The 17,561-nt window shown below is 43.6% G+C and overlaps 1 protein-coding gene across 1 annotated transcript; it reads left to right on the top strand.

The window, feature by feature from the left end:
- LOC8055945 lies at positions 1-10,402 on the top strand. Its single transcript, XM_002448224.2, has 14 exons — positions 1-443; positions 877-1,275; positions 1,813-1,905; positions 2,744-2,883; positions 4,637-5,071; positions 5,938-6,362; positions 6,467-6,576; positions 7,280-7,348; positions 8,050-8,165; positions 8,258-8,312; positions 8,706-8,826; positions 8,940-8,987; positions 9,446-9,540; positions 9,635-10,402. Exons 1-14 carry the CDS (start codon positions 24-26, stop codon positions 9,734-9,736), a joined length of 2,628 nt encoding a protein of 875 aa, XP_002448269.2. The 5' UTR covers positions 1-23; the 3' UTR covers positions 9,737-10,402.

Genomic DNA, 17,561 nt, shown 5'->3' with positions numbered 1-17,561 from the left:
CCCACGTGTCAGTCGCTTTCTTGATGGCACTATCCCCAACCTCGCCGATTCCAGTCTCCACACTCGCCGAGCGACACCGCGCGGGACGACCGAGCAAGCAGAGCATGCCGCCGTCGTGCCTGGGCGCATGCAGCGGTGGCGGACTAGCCCTCTCCGCCCCCCGCCGCCGCGCCCCCTCCTACTGCAGCATCGCGCCCCATAGGGCTTCCGTCTCGTGCTCTGCCGCCGGCGGCAAGGCGTCGCCGCGGGGGAAGGACAACGTCTGGAGCGTCGATAACGACCGCGCCGCCAAGGAGGCGGTCCGGAGCCCGAAGCACCGCCGCAGGAGACGCCCCAGCGGTCGCCGCCTGCCGCCACCAAAGAGGAAGGGGAAGGATGCGGAGTCGAGGGTTCTAGTGTCTGGAGCCATGCTTGTGGAGGTCGAGACTGTGCTCCAAACTCAGGTATTCATGCTGTCTGTCGACCTGTCCAGGATATGTTACATGATTACCGAATTAAATTTAAGGTGGATACGTGTTTTTCCAGCAGTGGTAGTTAAGTACTAATACCATTTTGGCGGATAGGTGTCCTATTCATCCTGTGAAATCCTATCAGTTGCTTTAGTTATTCACATCAACTAACAGTTTAAAGTTAGTTTATTAGACTCTATACAGTGGCTGCGGCAAAGATACAAGAATTAATGGTTGGGTAATTCGTTGGTTAAGGCATTCTAATTAATACTAATTTTGATAGGGTTCATATAGCCATGAATGGTTGACATTAATCTGGGGAGAACATCATTCTGCCACCAGATTGTATGCTTAATAATTTAACGTTTATTATTACTACCATACCAATTTGGTGCAACCTTCTGAAGTTGTTAGTTTTCAATCTTAGGAACCTGTCATAAAGCCTTCTTGGGATACATTTGCAAGTAGTTTAAGTGGTAACTGGAAGGGTGTTGGAGCTGTCTTCTCGCCAATCACAGCAGAGATGGAGCCTGTTGGAGTTGGGAGCAAAGAAGAGTACCTTTATGACTGCTACACTCTTTCTCACATTGAGAAATCTTATGATGGTGGTCATGGCTCTGAGATCCGAAGGAAAACAAATTGGGTCCCAATCAATCCTTTTGGTGAAGCTGAGAAGCAGATCACATCATATGACGGTTGGAGTCAAAGCACTTCCAGTGGGAAGGGAACTGCTGATTTACCTTCATATGAGTCTTTTGATCTTAACAGGAGTGCTGTGCTTGATGAAGAAACTTTTTCTATGGAGCCTGGAATTGTATTTTTTGAGGTAGTTGTCTTTTGTCTTCGCCTCCATTTGCTGTTTATGAAATCTAGTGATATGGTTATATGCAGAACTTTCTTTATATTTATTGCTAATTGAAAACCATGGCATATTTCCTTTCATCAATATCTTTCACTATGTTTTGCAAAATCAGGAATCCATAATTTTTGTTAGCTGCCAGCCTACATTTTCTTCGTTTGTCAAATTGTAATTTAGTATTTCTTCGTGCAAAGCTTGAATAGTTAGATGGGGTTCTCTGTTGGAAAAAGAAGCTTGTTGTGAAGGTAATGCCTCAAAATTTTTAGAACTATTACACATTTAAGCCTGGATTATCTATGTGCGTTGACAAGCTACATTTAAGAAGTAAATCATTCTTCAGCGTGTTTCAGTGACATTGATGCTTCATATATCGATTCTTGTTCAAGTGCTTTATTCTCTGGCCATTAATCTTCTCTGGCAGAGTGGGTTATTGTCACGCTTGTGTCTTCTTTTTGATGAATAACCCAGTACTTATTCCTTTGGCCACTGTGCTTACATTTTCAGGACGGATCATACTCTAGAGGTCCAGTTGATATAGCAATTGGTGAATATGATGAATCTAAATACTTCCTTTCACCAACATATCAGTTTGAGCAAGTATGTTTACTGCACTTAAGTTTACATTTTCAATTTTCACGGACAACATGCAAAAGTTTAGGCTTACTTGATTGATAAGAATGTTTGTTGTGCTAAGTAGAATAGTTTGCTTCTGTACATGCACATATCCATATTTGAACATCTTTTCTTTGAGATAATTACAAGGCAGATGCTTGTCATTTTTTCTTCTCCCTCTCTTTTTACATGTGATGCCATAACTTGGCCAGTTGTGCTTTTGCCGGATGGACTTTTGGTTGTCCAAGCAAACTAACATGAGAGATTATAGTTTTGACATAATGAAAATTGACTGGTATTGCCTAATGCCTACACCAACTTGCTTGGGGCTATAAGGCTCTGTTGTTGTAGAGGCGACTTGTATCATACTGAAACCATCTTTTGCAGAATTTCTTCCTTTGTGATGTTGTGTTTCTTTACCTGTTAGTCTTACAGAGAAACAAAACCTTTTTCCTTTAGTGTGGCTTTGTTGCTTATAAGTATTTTTCTGATGTGCAGTAAATGCGCCACTTCTAGTCAACGTCAATTGAATTATACAGTTGTATAAATAAAATAGCAAATTCATCAATCGTGTATTTACTTTGTAAGAATAAGGAAAAAATCCTTCCCAAACTTGGCTTATACAGGGCTATATGTGAATTATATGTTACTAATGAACCAGTTGCTGCTGCAACTTTCAAGTTTGAACAAATATAATTTTTGGAAAGAAGCTCCTGTTTTTGTGTCTAGATGACTGTGGTTCTTGCTTCTTGATGCTGCCTGTGGGTCTGGCACTCTGGTTTACCACTTGACTTGATAACTTACAACATCCATTTGTATACAGTGTCTTGTTAAAGGTTGCCACAAGAGATTGCGGGTTGTGCATACAATTGAGTTTAACGAAGGAGGAGCTAACATACAAATTGTAAGGGTTGCTGTGTATGAAGAAAAATGGGCCAGCCCAGCAAATATCGATGTTGAAGAGTAAGCCTGCTTAATTACAATTTTTTCCATCTGCTTTGCTAATGGTTCTACATTGGTGGGACCAATCCAGAAAGGATAAAGAATGCTATAATAGATATAACTGTTTTAAAAAGATAAAGTCAAGACTATTTTTTTTTAAAAAAAATCGTGACTAATTCACTTCATAGTATGGACTAGGGGTGGGCAGAAAAAACCGAGACCGAAAACCAAACCCGAAAAGACCGAGACTGAAAAGGCCGAAATTTTGGTCGTCGGTTCTTACTTCGGTCACAGATTTGAGAAGACCGACTCATGTTCGGTTGGTTCGGTCTCTTATCATCGGATACCCGAAGTCCTGAACTACCCGATATATATATTTTACTCTCTGTCTCTGCAGCAACTAGTCAACTAGGCCAATCTATTTCTCATCCTTCCCCTTCACCGCCGCCCCCATCCCCATCTTGTAGCCTTTGCTCAGTCACCCCTGCCCTCTCAACTCCTCCCCCCTCCCCACAAGCTGTCACAACACGCCTGAACGCCGTCGACCATCACTCATCAGACTGTCTGTCTGCATTCCTCGACACTGGCGAGCAGAGGATCGGGAGGAGCATGAGTTGGTGGGAGAGGGCGGCGGCCGATTGAGATCCCAGCGACGAAGCTTCCAAGTCTGGTGCGGGCACCGTGACAACAGCCCCGGCAGTGGCGTGGTTCTGCTTCTGTGTGTCCCTGGGTGATGACTGCATGCTGTTGCTGAAGGCCTACTTGCCCTCCAGCAATGATTGTGTGTCCTCTGGAGCCCAACTCAAGTACCAATGGCAAGGACACGCGTCAGGTCTCTCCTCAGGCACAACAACAACAGTTGTGTAGTGCCTTATACATGTGTACTAGTAATCTTGTTTTCCCTATTGAATGTCAAATGTCTATCCCTGTCCCTGATGGCTGCTGCTCGGTTGGTTCGGTCAGCACCAATAAACCGAACCTACATCTCGGGCAACCGAATTATCGGTTCCTCAGCACTCAGGTAGAAGATCGGTTTCCAATATCTAGAGACCGAATTTTTAAAAACCGAAGTAACCGACCTGATTTCTCGGTCAGGACCGAAGGCCCAGGCGGCCAGGCCTAAGTATGGTGACATTCTTCTAAGGTTTGGGCTCACTTTGTTCCTGATTAGCTACAGAGACTTCCAAAAGATGATGACCTTTGTATTTGGCAACAAAACCTTTGTGTCTATCAAATATGTCCTCCACAAGTGGCAGCAAAAATTTTCTTACTCCCTCCATTCCAAATTGTAAGTCGTTTTGGCTTTTCTAGGTCCACAGATTTTCCAATATGACTTACAGTTTGGAACAGAGGGAGTAGGTTATTGGGGAACATATTCCTATGGTTTTGCAGTATGATTCCAAACTAACACATCAGTTCACACTTCACAGAAACTAATAAGATAGAAATGCAGGAATCTTTTCTAGGTACAGTTCTCCACTTCTCCTGTACTTTAATATTGAGTGGTTGATTATTTGTGGTTTCAAACCTAATTATTGGTTCACCAGTAATTGTGTGCGGACCCTAACTAGAAAAAGAAATTGGAAGACCAAATATGAGCAGAGGAGCCATTTGATTTAATAAATCCAGAATTTCTCTACGGGAGATGAATGATCATGATTATTTAAAAAAACAGAAACTGTTTTATGTGGTCTGGGTGTATAAAAAAATGCCTAGTTTTGAATAATATTGTCTCTACAAGTTTTGTAATGAACTGCATTTATCTTCTCTGCAGTGATACACTTGTTGACCTTAAACCATTCTCTCAAAGAAGCCGGACCAAACCGTCAGAACTGACAGGCTCCTGGAAAGTATACGAAGTCAGTGCAACACCGATTTTCAGTGATGAAAGGCAAGAACTAGAGGGCGGTTCTCCTTTCGTATACTTGTGCATGGAGACAGTGAAGAAGAGAACCCTGCCAGAGAGTTCAGTTCTCTTTGGGGAGGAAGAGATGCTCGACATGCAGGATGTCACCGTGCTTTGGTTACCTGGTGGTGTCACTGCCTATGTTGACATCAGTGAAGACGGCATACTCTGTATCGGAGTTGGGTGGTACTCAGAAGAAGGGATCAACCTGGTGATGGAGAGAGACTATGGAACTGATGGGAGGCTCAGGGAGGTTCGGTCAAAAACTGAAGTAAAGCGCCGGTGGTATCAATCAGTTCCATAATAACCCAAATATTTTTTTATTATTTTCTGCTTCAATTAATCTTTATTTCCAAATAGCAGCGTAGGATCAATATCTGATACACCAAACCTGCTCGTTTGACAGGCTTGATGTACTTCATAGCTGAGCTGTAAATTTTTGTTGCCTCTGTAGAATGTGGATGTTCTGGTTTCATCAATACGAAAAATAAGCATAAAAAGTTCATTTGCCGGCATGCATCTCGCTTCCAGCGTGCAGCACCATATTAAAATGCTACAGCTATAGAATGACTCGTTCGTAGTGATATATTTTGGCCACTTGCTGTGGAGTATGCTGACAGTTTTTGGGAAACCCACACTGCATGTCTGCATCTGATCTAGATCTTCGCCCATTAGGTGACAAGATTGATAACCTTGATCTGTCTTTCACATCTTTCATTCGCCCTTGATAACTGATTTAGGCCCTGTTTAGTTTGCGAAATTTTTTAAATTTGGCTACTGTAGCATTTTCGTTTTTATTTTGACAATTATTGTCCAACCATGGATTAACTAGACTCAAAAGATTCGTCTCACAAATTAAAGACAAACTGTGCAATTAGTTATTTTTTTTATCTATATTTATGCTCTATACATATCAAAGATTCGATGTAATGAAGAATTAATTATTTTTATCTATATTTAATGCTCTACGTCTAAAAATTTGATGTGATAGAGAAACTTAAAAAAAAATAAAACTAAACAAGGCCTGAAGACATTCATCTGGATACCCCCCAGCTTCAGCATCCACCTTGCTTGAAACTTGAAAGTCTCTGGGAGACTGGTACTGGCTAAGGAAAACGTTGCTTTCTACGGCAAACGTCCTTGGCGTCTCGAACTGGCCCAGGCTGAAGCCTAGAGACCGACGCAAACGCAACCGCAATAATTCGCGCCACCATCGGGAGCCAGGCCAAACTAGAAGCGCCAAGTTGCCAGCCAAACGAACCAGCTAAAACAAGGGGGGGCGCCGCGGCGCGTCGTGGGGACAGCCCTCGTGATCGATCCGCCCGTGGGATCTCGCGCACGCCAGGATTGGAGAGCCGCGGCCTCCCTCCGCCCCCAACGTTCCCGCGCGGATTGCGGCGCTTAGACGCGGAGCGGTGGAGGAGAGAGACGGGGGGAAGGGGAGGCCGAGGCCGAGGCCTAGGAGGCGTGGTGGTGCAGCGAGCGAGCGAGCGAGCGCGTTCGTTCGGCATGGAACAGAACGCCGGCTCGTTCCTCGCCGTGCGTCGCCTCTCCGGCGGCGCCATCCACCACAATCGCCACCACTCTTCGCCCGGTACGCGCGTCGCGCCGTCGTTTGGTTGCGCTGTTTGCCTTGGTGCAGAGGCTCACGGTTATGGTTTTTTTCCCCCTCCCCTTCCTTTTTTCGTGCGCCCGCAGCTGAGGTCGTGGGCGTGTCCACGGCGTGGCTCGGGAAGGGGCTTTCGTGCGTCTGCGCGCAGAGGAGGGAGACCGATGCGCGCCTCTCCTTCGATTTGAGTCCCATTCAGGTGAAAGCTCGCTCTCGTCACGTTCTTCTATCGCCTATATCTCTTCTGACACAGGGCGTTAGCAACATCTCTGTTTTTCGCTGTGGCATGTGATCATTCTGAATTATGAATGATGAATCCTCCTCTGAGTCTTTTAAATATGAATTGCCAATATTGTTATGGGAACATACAGGGGGGGGGGGACTGTTTGAGTTTGATAGGAGCGATTGTGGAGGCCGCACTTTCTTGAATGTAATGCATGTTTAGTATTTGATGATTCACCACAGCAGCAGGAAAACTGTATTATGTAACTGCAATGGCTTCGGCAGGGATGGTCTTTTGTGATTGCTTTGTGTGTTCTCCAATTCATAGGACGATGAAAAAAATCTTGCTCTCGTTTTGTTTGACAATGTAGTAGCCTATGTGTTGATGTAGAGGTTAGAGGCATTTCCTTTCTTCCTCGTGGATTGATTTCTGAGAAAAGAAATTGAGATATTATAAATCGTGTAAGGAGCAATGATGATGCAAATGAATTTTCATTCCTTGTGCTTATTTTGTGATAATGGAAACATGAAGTAGTGTCATGTCATTTCATTGTAGTATTGATGGCTTTGACACAAGGTACCTTTCTTAACATTGTGTGCCTTTGCCTCCATTATGTATTAAAATTCATGGGGCAATGGAAGTTCATACATAAACAACCATGTGTTATTCTCTGTTCCAGGAAGAGTGCTTTCATAGGTTGCAGAACCGGATAGAGGTGCAGTATGATGGTTCAAATTTAGAGCATCAGGTATGAGCTTTACATGATATAAGCACCTTGTTAGTTTTAGCATGCAACATCATACTTGAAATGCACATTTGTTCTTTGTTACCGTTGGTGCTGTGATAAACTTTGGACTTTTCAAATTCAAGGACTCTGGTGTGCCATAACATGTGTCGGTATACTTAACAGTACAGTTCCATGCCCATGCTTGGGTTCAAGGAAGAGAGGGGGGAGCAGTGGCGAAGCCAGAAGATTTGAGGAGCCCGGGCAATTCTCATTAAGCAAAAATATTTAATTATAAAATCACAGAATTTTATATACATATAAAGAAGATTTCTTTTGCATTTTGGCGAGGAGCCCGGCCGGCCGCCCGGGGTGGCCGGGCGGTGGCTCCGCCAGTGGGGGGGAGGGGGAACTAATATTTACCGCGTGATTGAGGGCATTTGCATGTTTCAATCCATCATTTTAATTATGCACAAGTTATTTTTTTAAAGAGGAGGGTAGAACTCCTCAAATTAGCCAATTGATACAATTGTGCAGCAGTCTTATGCTTTGCTTATAAATTCTTACCATTGTCAGTAATAATATGATCTGGTGCTACTGGGCCCTAAGAACTAAACATACCTGAATAATTTCAGCTTCATATGGGAATCTAGAGCATGTGTTTCCATATCCCTTTCCTGAGTTCTATCTATTTTGGGTTACTTACTGACACGTATATCCATTAGAAAGCACTGGAAGCCCTTTGGCGTGCTTCTTTTCCTGGAACTGAACTTTTAGGATTAGTATCAGACCAGTGGAAGGAGATGGGATGGCAAGGGAAAGATCCATCTACAGATTTCAGGTCTTTCATACCTTCTTCATTCCAACATTTGCAGTTTAGCATTCATTTGATATATTTCGAATGTGTCATAATATGTTCGGTTCAACTTACAGGGGTGGTGGTTTTATATCTTTGGAGAATTTACTGTATTTCTCTAGGAACTATCCAGTGAGTACAAATTACTTGAACCAACTGCTTGTTCACATTCATCTCAATATTTCTGTAATGCTGGATTGTGCCTCTGATGTAGCATAATTGCTATTCATTGAGGTCGAACTCGAAAGGATCTAAAGGACTTATAGTTTCCATGCACCTTGGATTTTCACTGGAACTCTGCCTTCAATCTTCATACCTCTTGTGGCAATTGAACAGCCAATGATTCATTGATGATTTCATTAAATAGAGAAAGGATCCATAACTCATCTTGTAGACCCTGAAAGCTACTCTGCACTATATAATCAGAAAAAAAAAACAATTCAAAATCCAGTTACTACCACTACATTGAACTGGATATTTTCAAATTGGGCCCCTAATTCAGCTCAGTGAGCTCTTTTTCTGCAGAAATCCTTCCAGGAGCTCCTTTGTAAGAAGAATGGTGATAGAGCATTGTGGGAGTATCCCTTTGCTGTAGCTGGTGTAAATATTACATTCATGCTAATTCAGATGCTTGATCTTCAAGCAGGTTCGTCTTCAACTTTTCACCATGTATTATTAAGTTGATCTGAGCTGCAAAACTAGTTTGGCAATAGCCATTAACAATGTGAATTACTTTGACTGATGTTAATGTCTCTGTAGCTAAGCCAACGTCGTTGATTGGAGCAGTTTTCCTAAATCTACTGTTAGGTAAGTCATTCTTTTATTGTTACATTTGTATAGGACTGAAATCTTACAGAACTGATATAATTTAGGCTTTTGTCCGAAAAGGCCATTCAGCCTCTGACTTAGCTGAATCGTTATTGCTTTTCACTATATCTGTATACTTCTATTTTTGGAGGTCTTCAATGAGCCTAGTTGACTTGACCAGTTATGTCTAACGAGCATGTTTTCTTAGAAACAACTGCAGCTAAATAAGGCCAGTTGAAATCTTTTTCAACTGCTCTAATAAACTCATAGTAAGAGTGTAAGACTCACTAGCGTAATGATTAACACCTGTATAAGAGCCTCTAGAGGCATTATTAGCTTTCAATAAAAAGCTGAGTAAGAGCAATTGTGTTTTCACCTATTAATGAAATGACATGCAACTCTCATGCGTGTTTGAGAAAAAAAAATGTTTTCACTTCTGACGGCTGTTTCCTGTGCAGAAAATGATCGAGCGTTTGACATTCTTTACTGCATAACCTTCAAACTGATGGATCAGAAATGGCTTGAAATGCACGCCAGTTACATGGATTTCAATGTACGTCTTTCCTTTCTCATATGCAATCTTTCGGACACGTTCTTTGTACCAAGCACCTTCCTTGCTTGACCAAATCGCGGAACTCACGCTGCAGACTGTTATTAAATCTACACGGCGCCAGCTCGAGAGGGAGCTGTTGCTAGAAGACATCCAGAGAATCGAGGACATGCCATCATACAGGTTTCTCTCCTGTTAGAACTTGGTCATACCTAACATTGCCACAAGATAGTGCAGCTCCATCCACTCGAAGATGTTGCGACGTTGGAACCACGTATACAGAGGGGGCGATCTAGGATCATGGACTGTGGATGTGCTCCTTTGAATTGTCGTGTTTACCTACTTGATTGACAACGACCTCAACGCTGGAGTGCCTTTTCGTTTTGAACGATGTGCTACATCTTGGTGCCATATAATGGCAGATCCTAGCTAGCTTTCGTTTTTTTTTCGAGAACGTGCACTTGGCCCTTGTTGCTTTAAGGGAAGAAAGAGTTTGTTACACGGCTTGCTAGGGTTTAGGCGAGGTGCCGTTCCCAAGCAAGCGAAACACACGAATAGAGAGCACCGGCTGGAACGGTGGAGCTAAGGAAACAAACTAAGGGTGCTACTCGGGGCGAAGCCACTAGGCGGAAGCTAAAGCAAAAAGAGGGGTAAGCTTGGAGAACCCCGCCGCGATCCAACTTTCGCTCTCAGTCCGAATCTGCCGCAAGATCTGAGTCGTGGTTGCGCAGACCCCGTCGAACGTCCGTCGGTTTCGCTCCTTAGTTCAGCTAGCTTTCGTTGTAAACAGGAGGATCGTGGAAAGTTGTCTGAATATGCTTTGTGGCCATGTGCATGGATCTTGCTGCTCTCCTGAAAAAAAAAAGGCCGATCTTAAGACTGATTCTGGCCTTATAGTCATTTCAGTTGGGCTCTGTATCTTGTATGGAGCCCATAACGGACACAGACATCGTTGTTAATTTCGGCCTAGTAGCCTTATTGGGCCCGTCGGTCCTGATTAGCTTGGGATCGGTGTACTAGTTTAAACTTCACTGCAGAATGAAGTCCTGTTCCAAATCCAAAAGTGGGGGAAAAAAGGGAGCTGCAGTGGAACCATTTGGTAAATTGGTAGCGGCTAGCGCTGTGAAACACTACTCACTTTCCCCCTGGCTAGCTTCACCCTCAAATCGATTCGTATGATGATGATGATTTATGTCTTCTGATTCGCCCGTCTCTGCCGATCCTCTCCATTGCGCGCCATGTTCAGGACAACGTGCTTAGACAACGTACTCCCTTTATCCCATTAAAAATTATTATTTGACTTCTTGTTTGATCGTTTATCTTATGTAAAATTTTTATATAACTATTATTTATTTTGTTATAACTTGTTTTATTAATAAAAATATTTTAATAATAATTTATTTATTTTACTATTTATATAAAAAAATAAAATAAATAATTAAATAAGAAATCTAAAAATCAAAGACGATATTTTTAATGGAATAGAGGGAGTAGATCTCAACTCACTCGTCCCATTCTCCAGCGACATAAAGCATGCATGCAAGAAGCTCGACGCTTGACTTGAGTTTCCATCCCTTTATTTAAGGGCCGTTTGATTTACTCTGGTAAAATTTAACTCCTGTCATATTAAATATTTAATATATGCATGAAATATTAAATATAGACTATTTATGAAACTAAAAACACAGCTAAAGAGTAATTTGCGAGACGAATCTTTTAAGTATAGTTAGTGTATGATTGAATACTAATTGTTAAATAAAATAAAAAGGCTACAGTGTCTAACACCCTGAACCAGCACTCTCTAAGGCCTTGTTTAGTTCCCTCCAAAATCCAATTTTTTTAAAAAAATTTTGTCACATCGAATCTTACGGCACATGCATAGAACATTAAATATATATATATATATATATATATTAACTAATTATACAATTTATCTGTAATTTATAAGATGATTTTTTTAAATCTAATTAATTTATGGTTATATAATAATTACTAGATAAAAATTAAAGTGTTATAATATTTAAAAACTTGTTACCTTCTTGCCTAAATAATTCATTCGTGTGTCGTCCAATGGTCCAAGTCGGTCCAAGCCAGCCCGTCGCGTCGGCGATCAGTGTACGCTGGCCTGATTTTCGCTTGCTTTTGGGGCACCTCGGTCCTCTCCAGTCAGGAGTCGACAAGCTAGGCGAAGGGAGAACGGATAAAAAATACTCGCATGATCAGCAGGAGATGCTCGATCGATCGGGCATCGATAAAAGATCGGATGTGATCCTGGCATCACATCACCGCGGCGTACTATCAGTTTTTTTTAATCTACGCACTTTCATTTGTGTTTATCAATTATTATCTAATTATAAACCAATTAAATTTAAAAAATTTATATCGTAAATTATAGACAGATTATATAACTAAGGTAGGCAATTGTTTGGTTTTATTTTTTTTACATTCGAAGTATTAAAATATATACTATTTATAAAACTAAAAATACAATTAGAGAATAATTTGAGAGATAAATCTTTTAAACATAATTAATTTATAATCGAACACTAATTATCAAATAAAACAAAAATGCTATATTATCAGTTAAATTTTAACATGCAAAACCAAACACCCCCTAGTGCTGGAGACGTGTTGTTTAAGAGTAAACCTATTCTTACAGTAAACCTATTTGGTGACATAGATATTTATGTTATTTTCAAAATCTTACACAGTTTAACTATGGACGATAGATTTATTCATGAAATATATTTGTGTAGTAAACATATTTGGCGACATAGCTATTGATGTGATTTTCTACAAATTTGATGAAATATTACATAATTTAACTATGGACAATAGATTTGCATCTTAAATAGAGAAGTAGTAGCACAAGGCTGGCTCAGGCCTTGTTTAGTTTTAAAAAAATCAAGATTTCGTGGCACATCAAATCTTACGGCAAATGAATGAAGCATTAAGGTTCTCTATTAGATGACTAGTGGGACTAAACTATTTTAGCTCCTTTTAATCGGTGTTTAGAAGTTTAGCTACTAAAGTGATTAAAGTTTAGTTGGCTAAAATTTAGCAAGAGGACCAAATAGAACCGAAATGTAGAGAAAAAAATAATTGATTGTACATTTTATCATAATTTGGAAAATAAATATTTTGAGTATAGTTAGTCTATGATTGAATAATAATTATCAAATATAAACAAAAATCCTATAATATCTAAAATTCAAAAACTTTGACATCTGAACAAAGATTTCATCCAGCTAGGCCTTCCTTACCTAAACGACATAGGAATAGGATAGGAGAAGCACTTAGGCCTTGTTTAGTTCTGAAAAAATTTTAGATTTCGATATTGTAACATTTTCGTTTTTATTTGAAAAATATTATCTAATCATAAATTAATTAGATTTAAAAGAATCATCTCATTAAACTGTGTAATTAGTTTTTATTTTCTCTATGTCTAATGTTTTATGCTTATGCCGAAGATTCGATGTCAGCAAATTTTACTCGTATTACAGTGCTCCTATCTAACGTGTAGCCGTAGTGTAGCTACTGCGCAGTAGCGACACGAGAAGGCATCATGATGATGAGAAATCTTGGGCGCTGGATTTTCTTCCGTCATCCTTTCTTTCTTTCTTTCTTTCTTTCCCAACGCAAAGTGCGCAGTCAGCAGCAGGGGCTGTCAGTCGGCCTCGGCCTCCGCCTTGGCTCGTCCTCTTGTCCCGGGGCTCGCCGGTCCGCGGGGACGGATACACACGCAGCTACGCAGGTGAAGCGGATCTGTCACCTACAGTACGAGGCTACGGCGACCTTCCTGCGATCGTGTCACAAATGGAATAAACCTACTACGCCTAGGGGGCTACTCGTAGGACCGACGGGTGATGGACGACGAGAGAGACAGCGGCGTCACGTCTGCAAGCCAATTCCTGTGACAAAACGCCAAACGATTCGGGTTGGCACGACTGGACTGGACGTCCCCGGCCGGCCACGACGAGCCAGGCAGAGAGGCAGCCAGCCAGCCACGCGCGACCGGACCGGACGGCGGCGGACGCTGGAAGCAAAGCAACAACTGTGGAGTAGGGCGGCGCCGGCACGCGTGGACACCGGGCACATGGGCCGCCCCCCGACTTGGATTTGACAATGCGTCGGTCGGTCGTCGGGGCCGGCGCGCGGACCGTGGACGTGAAGCCCCGGTGCCGAGGGGCCGGGACGGCCGGAATAGTTGAGGGCGCGCGCGCGCGTCGGGACGGGGACGGGGGCAAGCCGCGTGTGCCGTGGGCGTATCTCGGGGGCTCCGGCGGCAAACGCCGTGCCCGTGCGTGCTGTATTGCAACTGCTGTTGCGTGCGTGCGTGCCCTGCTGCCCGCTTGTGTTTCGTGTCCCCCGGCCCCGGCCCAATGATGGTGATGCTGTTCCTGCCGCTGCCGTGGCCGCGGCCGGTGGTGGGGGCGCCGAAAGCCTGGCGCCCACAGGGCCACGTCTATCACCGGTAGCAGTACAAAAGGTGGCACCGCCTGCACGGAATTTTTTTTTATTTTTAGTCCATTTTTAAAACAAATTTAAAAAATATGCCGCTTCCTAAAAAATTTTCAAATCTAAGCCGTTTGGCCCCGTCATCATGCATGGCGGGGCAAAACCACTGCACCCCGCCATGCATGGTGGCGGGGTTGAAGCGCCACGTGGCGGCCACCTGCGAGGCCATGCTTACGTGAACCCCGCCACGGTCCATGGCGGGTTTGAGTACCCCGCCGTGGATCATGGCGGGTTTGGCTTCCCCGCCGCGCATCATGGCGGGGTTGGGCCTGACAAAACGGCCCGCCCCGCCCCTTCAGTCCACACGTCGTGCCCACCCTTCCCCGCAGCCATAGCGTCGCACCGCCGCCGCGCCGCGTCCGCCTGCTCGCCGCGGCCAGCGCGCGCCTAGGCCCGCCCCGCGCCCCGCCTGCGTCCCGCGCCCCGCGCCCGCCGCACGCCGCGCCCCGCGCCCGCCGCACCCCGCGGCCCGCGCCCCGCGTCCCCGGCGCTCGCCGGTGGCCGTGCGTGGTCGGGGCCGCCTGCCTCGGCTCCCTCCGGCCTCGGCCCGTGCTCGGCCCGTGCTCGGCCCGTGCCCGTGCGCTGCCCCCTACCTCGGCCGCTCCAAGCCGACGTGAAGGTTTTTTTTCTAAATTTTTTATTTAAATTGTTAATTAGTTTTGTTAGTTTATATTAGTACAGACACAAATTTAGTTAGTAATTAAGTTTGTTAGTTAGTTTTGTTAGTAATTAGTTAGTTAGTTAGTTAATATTAGTAGAGGTATTAATTTACTTATGTAAGTTATTTAGTTAGTTATGTTAGTAATTCGTTCATTATTTAGTTAGTTAGTTAATATTAGTATAGGTAATAATTCACTTATGTAAGTTATTTAGTTAGTTATGTTAGTAATTTGTTCATTATTTATTTAGTTAGTTAATATTAGTAGAGGTAATAATTCACTTATGTAAGTTATTTAGTTAGTTATGATAGTAATTTGTTCATTAGTTAGTTAGTTAGTTAATATTAGTATAGGTAATAATTCACTTATGTAAGTTATTTAGTTAGTTATGTTAGTAATTTGTTCATTAGTTAGTTAGTTAGTAATGTAGTAATTAGTACTATCGTATTGGTTAGTACTACCATAATTCTTAGTTGTTGATCGGATGTCAAATCGTTTTGTAGATGGATTACGGTGTAAGAGTTTTTTACGGAGAAAGTGTTAGGAGAGAGGATTGTCAGTTTGAGGATATGTCTGAGGATTTGGAATGGTTTGATGGTCCCCCTAGTTTTAGTGATCTATGTGAGCGTTTGAGTTTGAAAGTTTGGCGATGCTCTCACACTAAAGGGTAAGTTTGATGTTGGAAAGAATAGGGCACACTATGTGATGATGGACTTGTGCAACCAAGCTGAGTGGTCCCGATACAATAGGGTCATCCAAGGTTCGAATGTAGGCATGGCTGAGTTGGTGTTGGAGACTGTTGAGAATGAGGAGCCGTCCTTCGACGATGGTGGTGATTGTGGTGTGCAGGTCCAACAAACTATGGAGAGTATGGACTTGGATGGTAATTGGACGCAGGAGCGGGTTTAATCTCCTCCAGTTGGTCAAATAAGAAATGATTTTGATGTAGACGAGTTTGAACAAGAGGAGAATGAGGCGGCAGAGGATGAAATGATTGGTGATGATGTTTGCTCTGATTCTGAGGAATCAGAAAATGAGGAAGTAGGTTCACCTGGCATGTGTGCACCGGTTCGTGGCATGCCCTCAGGAGTTCCGCTTCAGGTACTTCATGCAACGCAGACTCATGGCAATTTAGCCACAGGGTATCCAGGTGATGGAGAGGAATATGAAGGATGGGGTCGGGTTAGAGAGACGGAACCTTACGTTGCACCACCCTCTTATACATCGGCAGAGCTTACACAGCTGAGGGAGGCTGGCTTGCCCTTTACCGGTGTTCCAAATTATATGGATGTCAGCATGTCGCATATGGCGGTTTGTGACACGGGTTTGCAGATTTGTAAGGAATCATTGTACAACCATGAAAATATAATACTCAGGAAGGGAATGCTTTTCAATACGATGTCTGAGATGAAGTTGTTCCTTCAGGACTATGCTGTATATCATCATAGGCCGTACACGGTTCGGCATTCTGACAAGGAGGTAAAATTTCAAATAGTATGCAAGGCAGGGTTCCCGTGCACGTGGAAGTTGAATGCACGGAAACGGTCCAGTGATGGGAAGTGGAAGCTAACTTCAGTGGAGCAGCCGCACAGATGCCAGACTAACAAGGGCAAACGGTACCATCCCCAGTTGACGGCTCGGTACCTTGCTCGCCGTATATTGGGTCTTGTAGATGCGGACAACGACGTATCGGTGTCTTTCTTGCAGGAGACCATAGCCACTTTTGTTGGGTATGAGGTAACATATGGAAAGGCATGGCGGGCAAAGCAAATTGCCCTGGCAATTCGGTGGGGTAGTTGGGAGGAAGCCTATAACAGGGTTCCACGCATTTTGTGTGCAATGCAACATTTCAACCCTGGCATGAGATGGTTCGTATACACAGGAGGGTTTTATCTTCAGAACCCGTTGAGGCATATTCTGTACCGTGTGTTATGGTATTTTGATCAGTGTAAGCATGCATTTCAGTATTGTTGGCCAGTTGTTCTAGTTGATGGCACGTTCCTCACCGGCAAATACAGAGGTACATTGATGATGGTTGCTGCTGTAGACCCTGAGAATCAAATTGTGCCACTAGCTTTTGCTTTGGCAGAGGGGGAGAACAATGATTCGTGGTCATGGTTCATGCGTCTGCTCCGTCTTCACGTCCTTGGTCCTTGTCGCACCATTTGTTTGATATCGGACCGTCACATTGGAATTCTTAATGGTGCCGGTGAACACATTGATGGGCACCCACCCCTAGTGCACCGTTGGTGCATGAGGCATTTTGCCGCTAATTTCTGGCGCCGTCAATGGAAGAAGGAGGTGGCAGACAAGTTAAAGGAACTTTGTAATAAACGTACGGAACATGAGTTTAAGGAGACAATGGCGGAACTACAGAAGATGATGAACCGAGCGGGCAAGGCATGGTTAGATCAGCAGATGGAAAATAAAGCGAAGTGGGCATTAGCATATGATGAGGGTGGGTTTCGGTATGGCATAATGACAACAAACTCCTCTGAGTCTTTCAATCGTGTGTTCAAAGGCGTTCGATCTCTACCAGTGTCCGGTATAGTTGAGTTCTCTTTTAAGAAGTGCAATGAATATTTTGTTACGCGGTATGGCCTAGCCCTGAGAAATGAAGAGGAGCTTGGAAGATGGGGGAAGGCTGCACACGAATATTTGCAGGAGGCTGAGGAGTTGTCCAAGCAACAGGTTGGCGAGGCCTATGGACGAGACAGACTTGTTTATAGCGTACGAGCTAGAGGGGGCACAAACCTTGGCGGCGAACGATTTGGTGGGCGAACGTACCGTGTGGATCTTCAAAAAGTAGAATGCAGTTGCAACGTACCTCAGATCATGCATGCCCCT

This window comes from Sorghum bicolor, chromosome 6 (genome assembly GCF_000003195.3).
Source record: "Sorghum bicolor cultivar BTx623 chromosome 6, Sorghum_bicolor_NCBIv3, whole genome shotgun sequence".
Classification (NCBI taxonomy): Eukaryota; Viridiplantae; Streptophyta; class Magnoliopsida; order Poales; family Poaceae; genus Sorghum; species Sorghum bicolor.
Note: the sequence above shows the minus strand (reverse complement) of the source record. Positions and strands in the feature narration are given on the sequence as shown.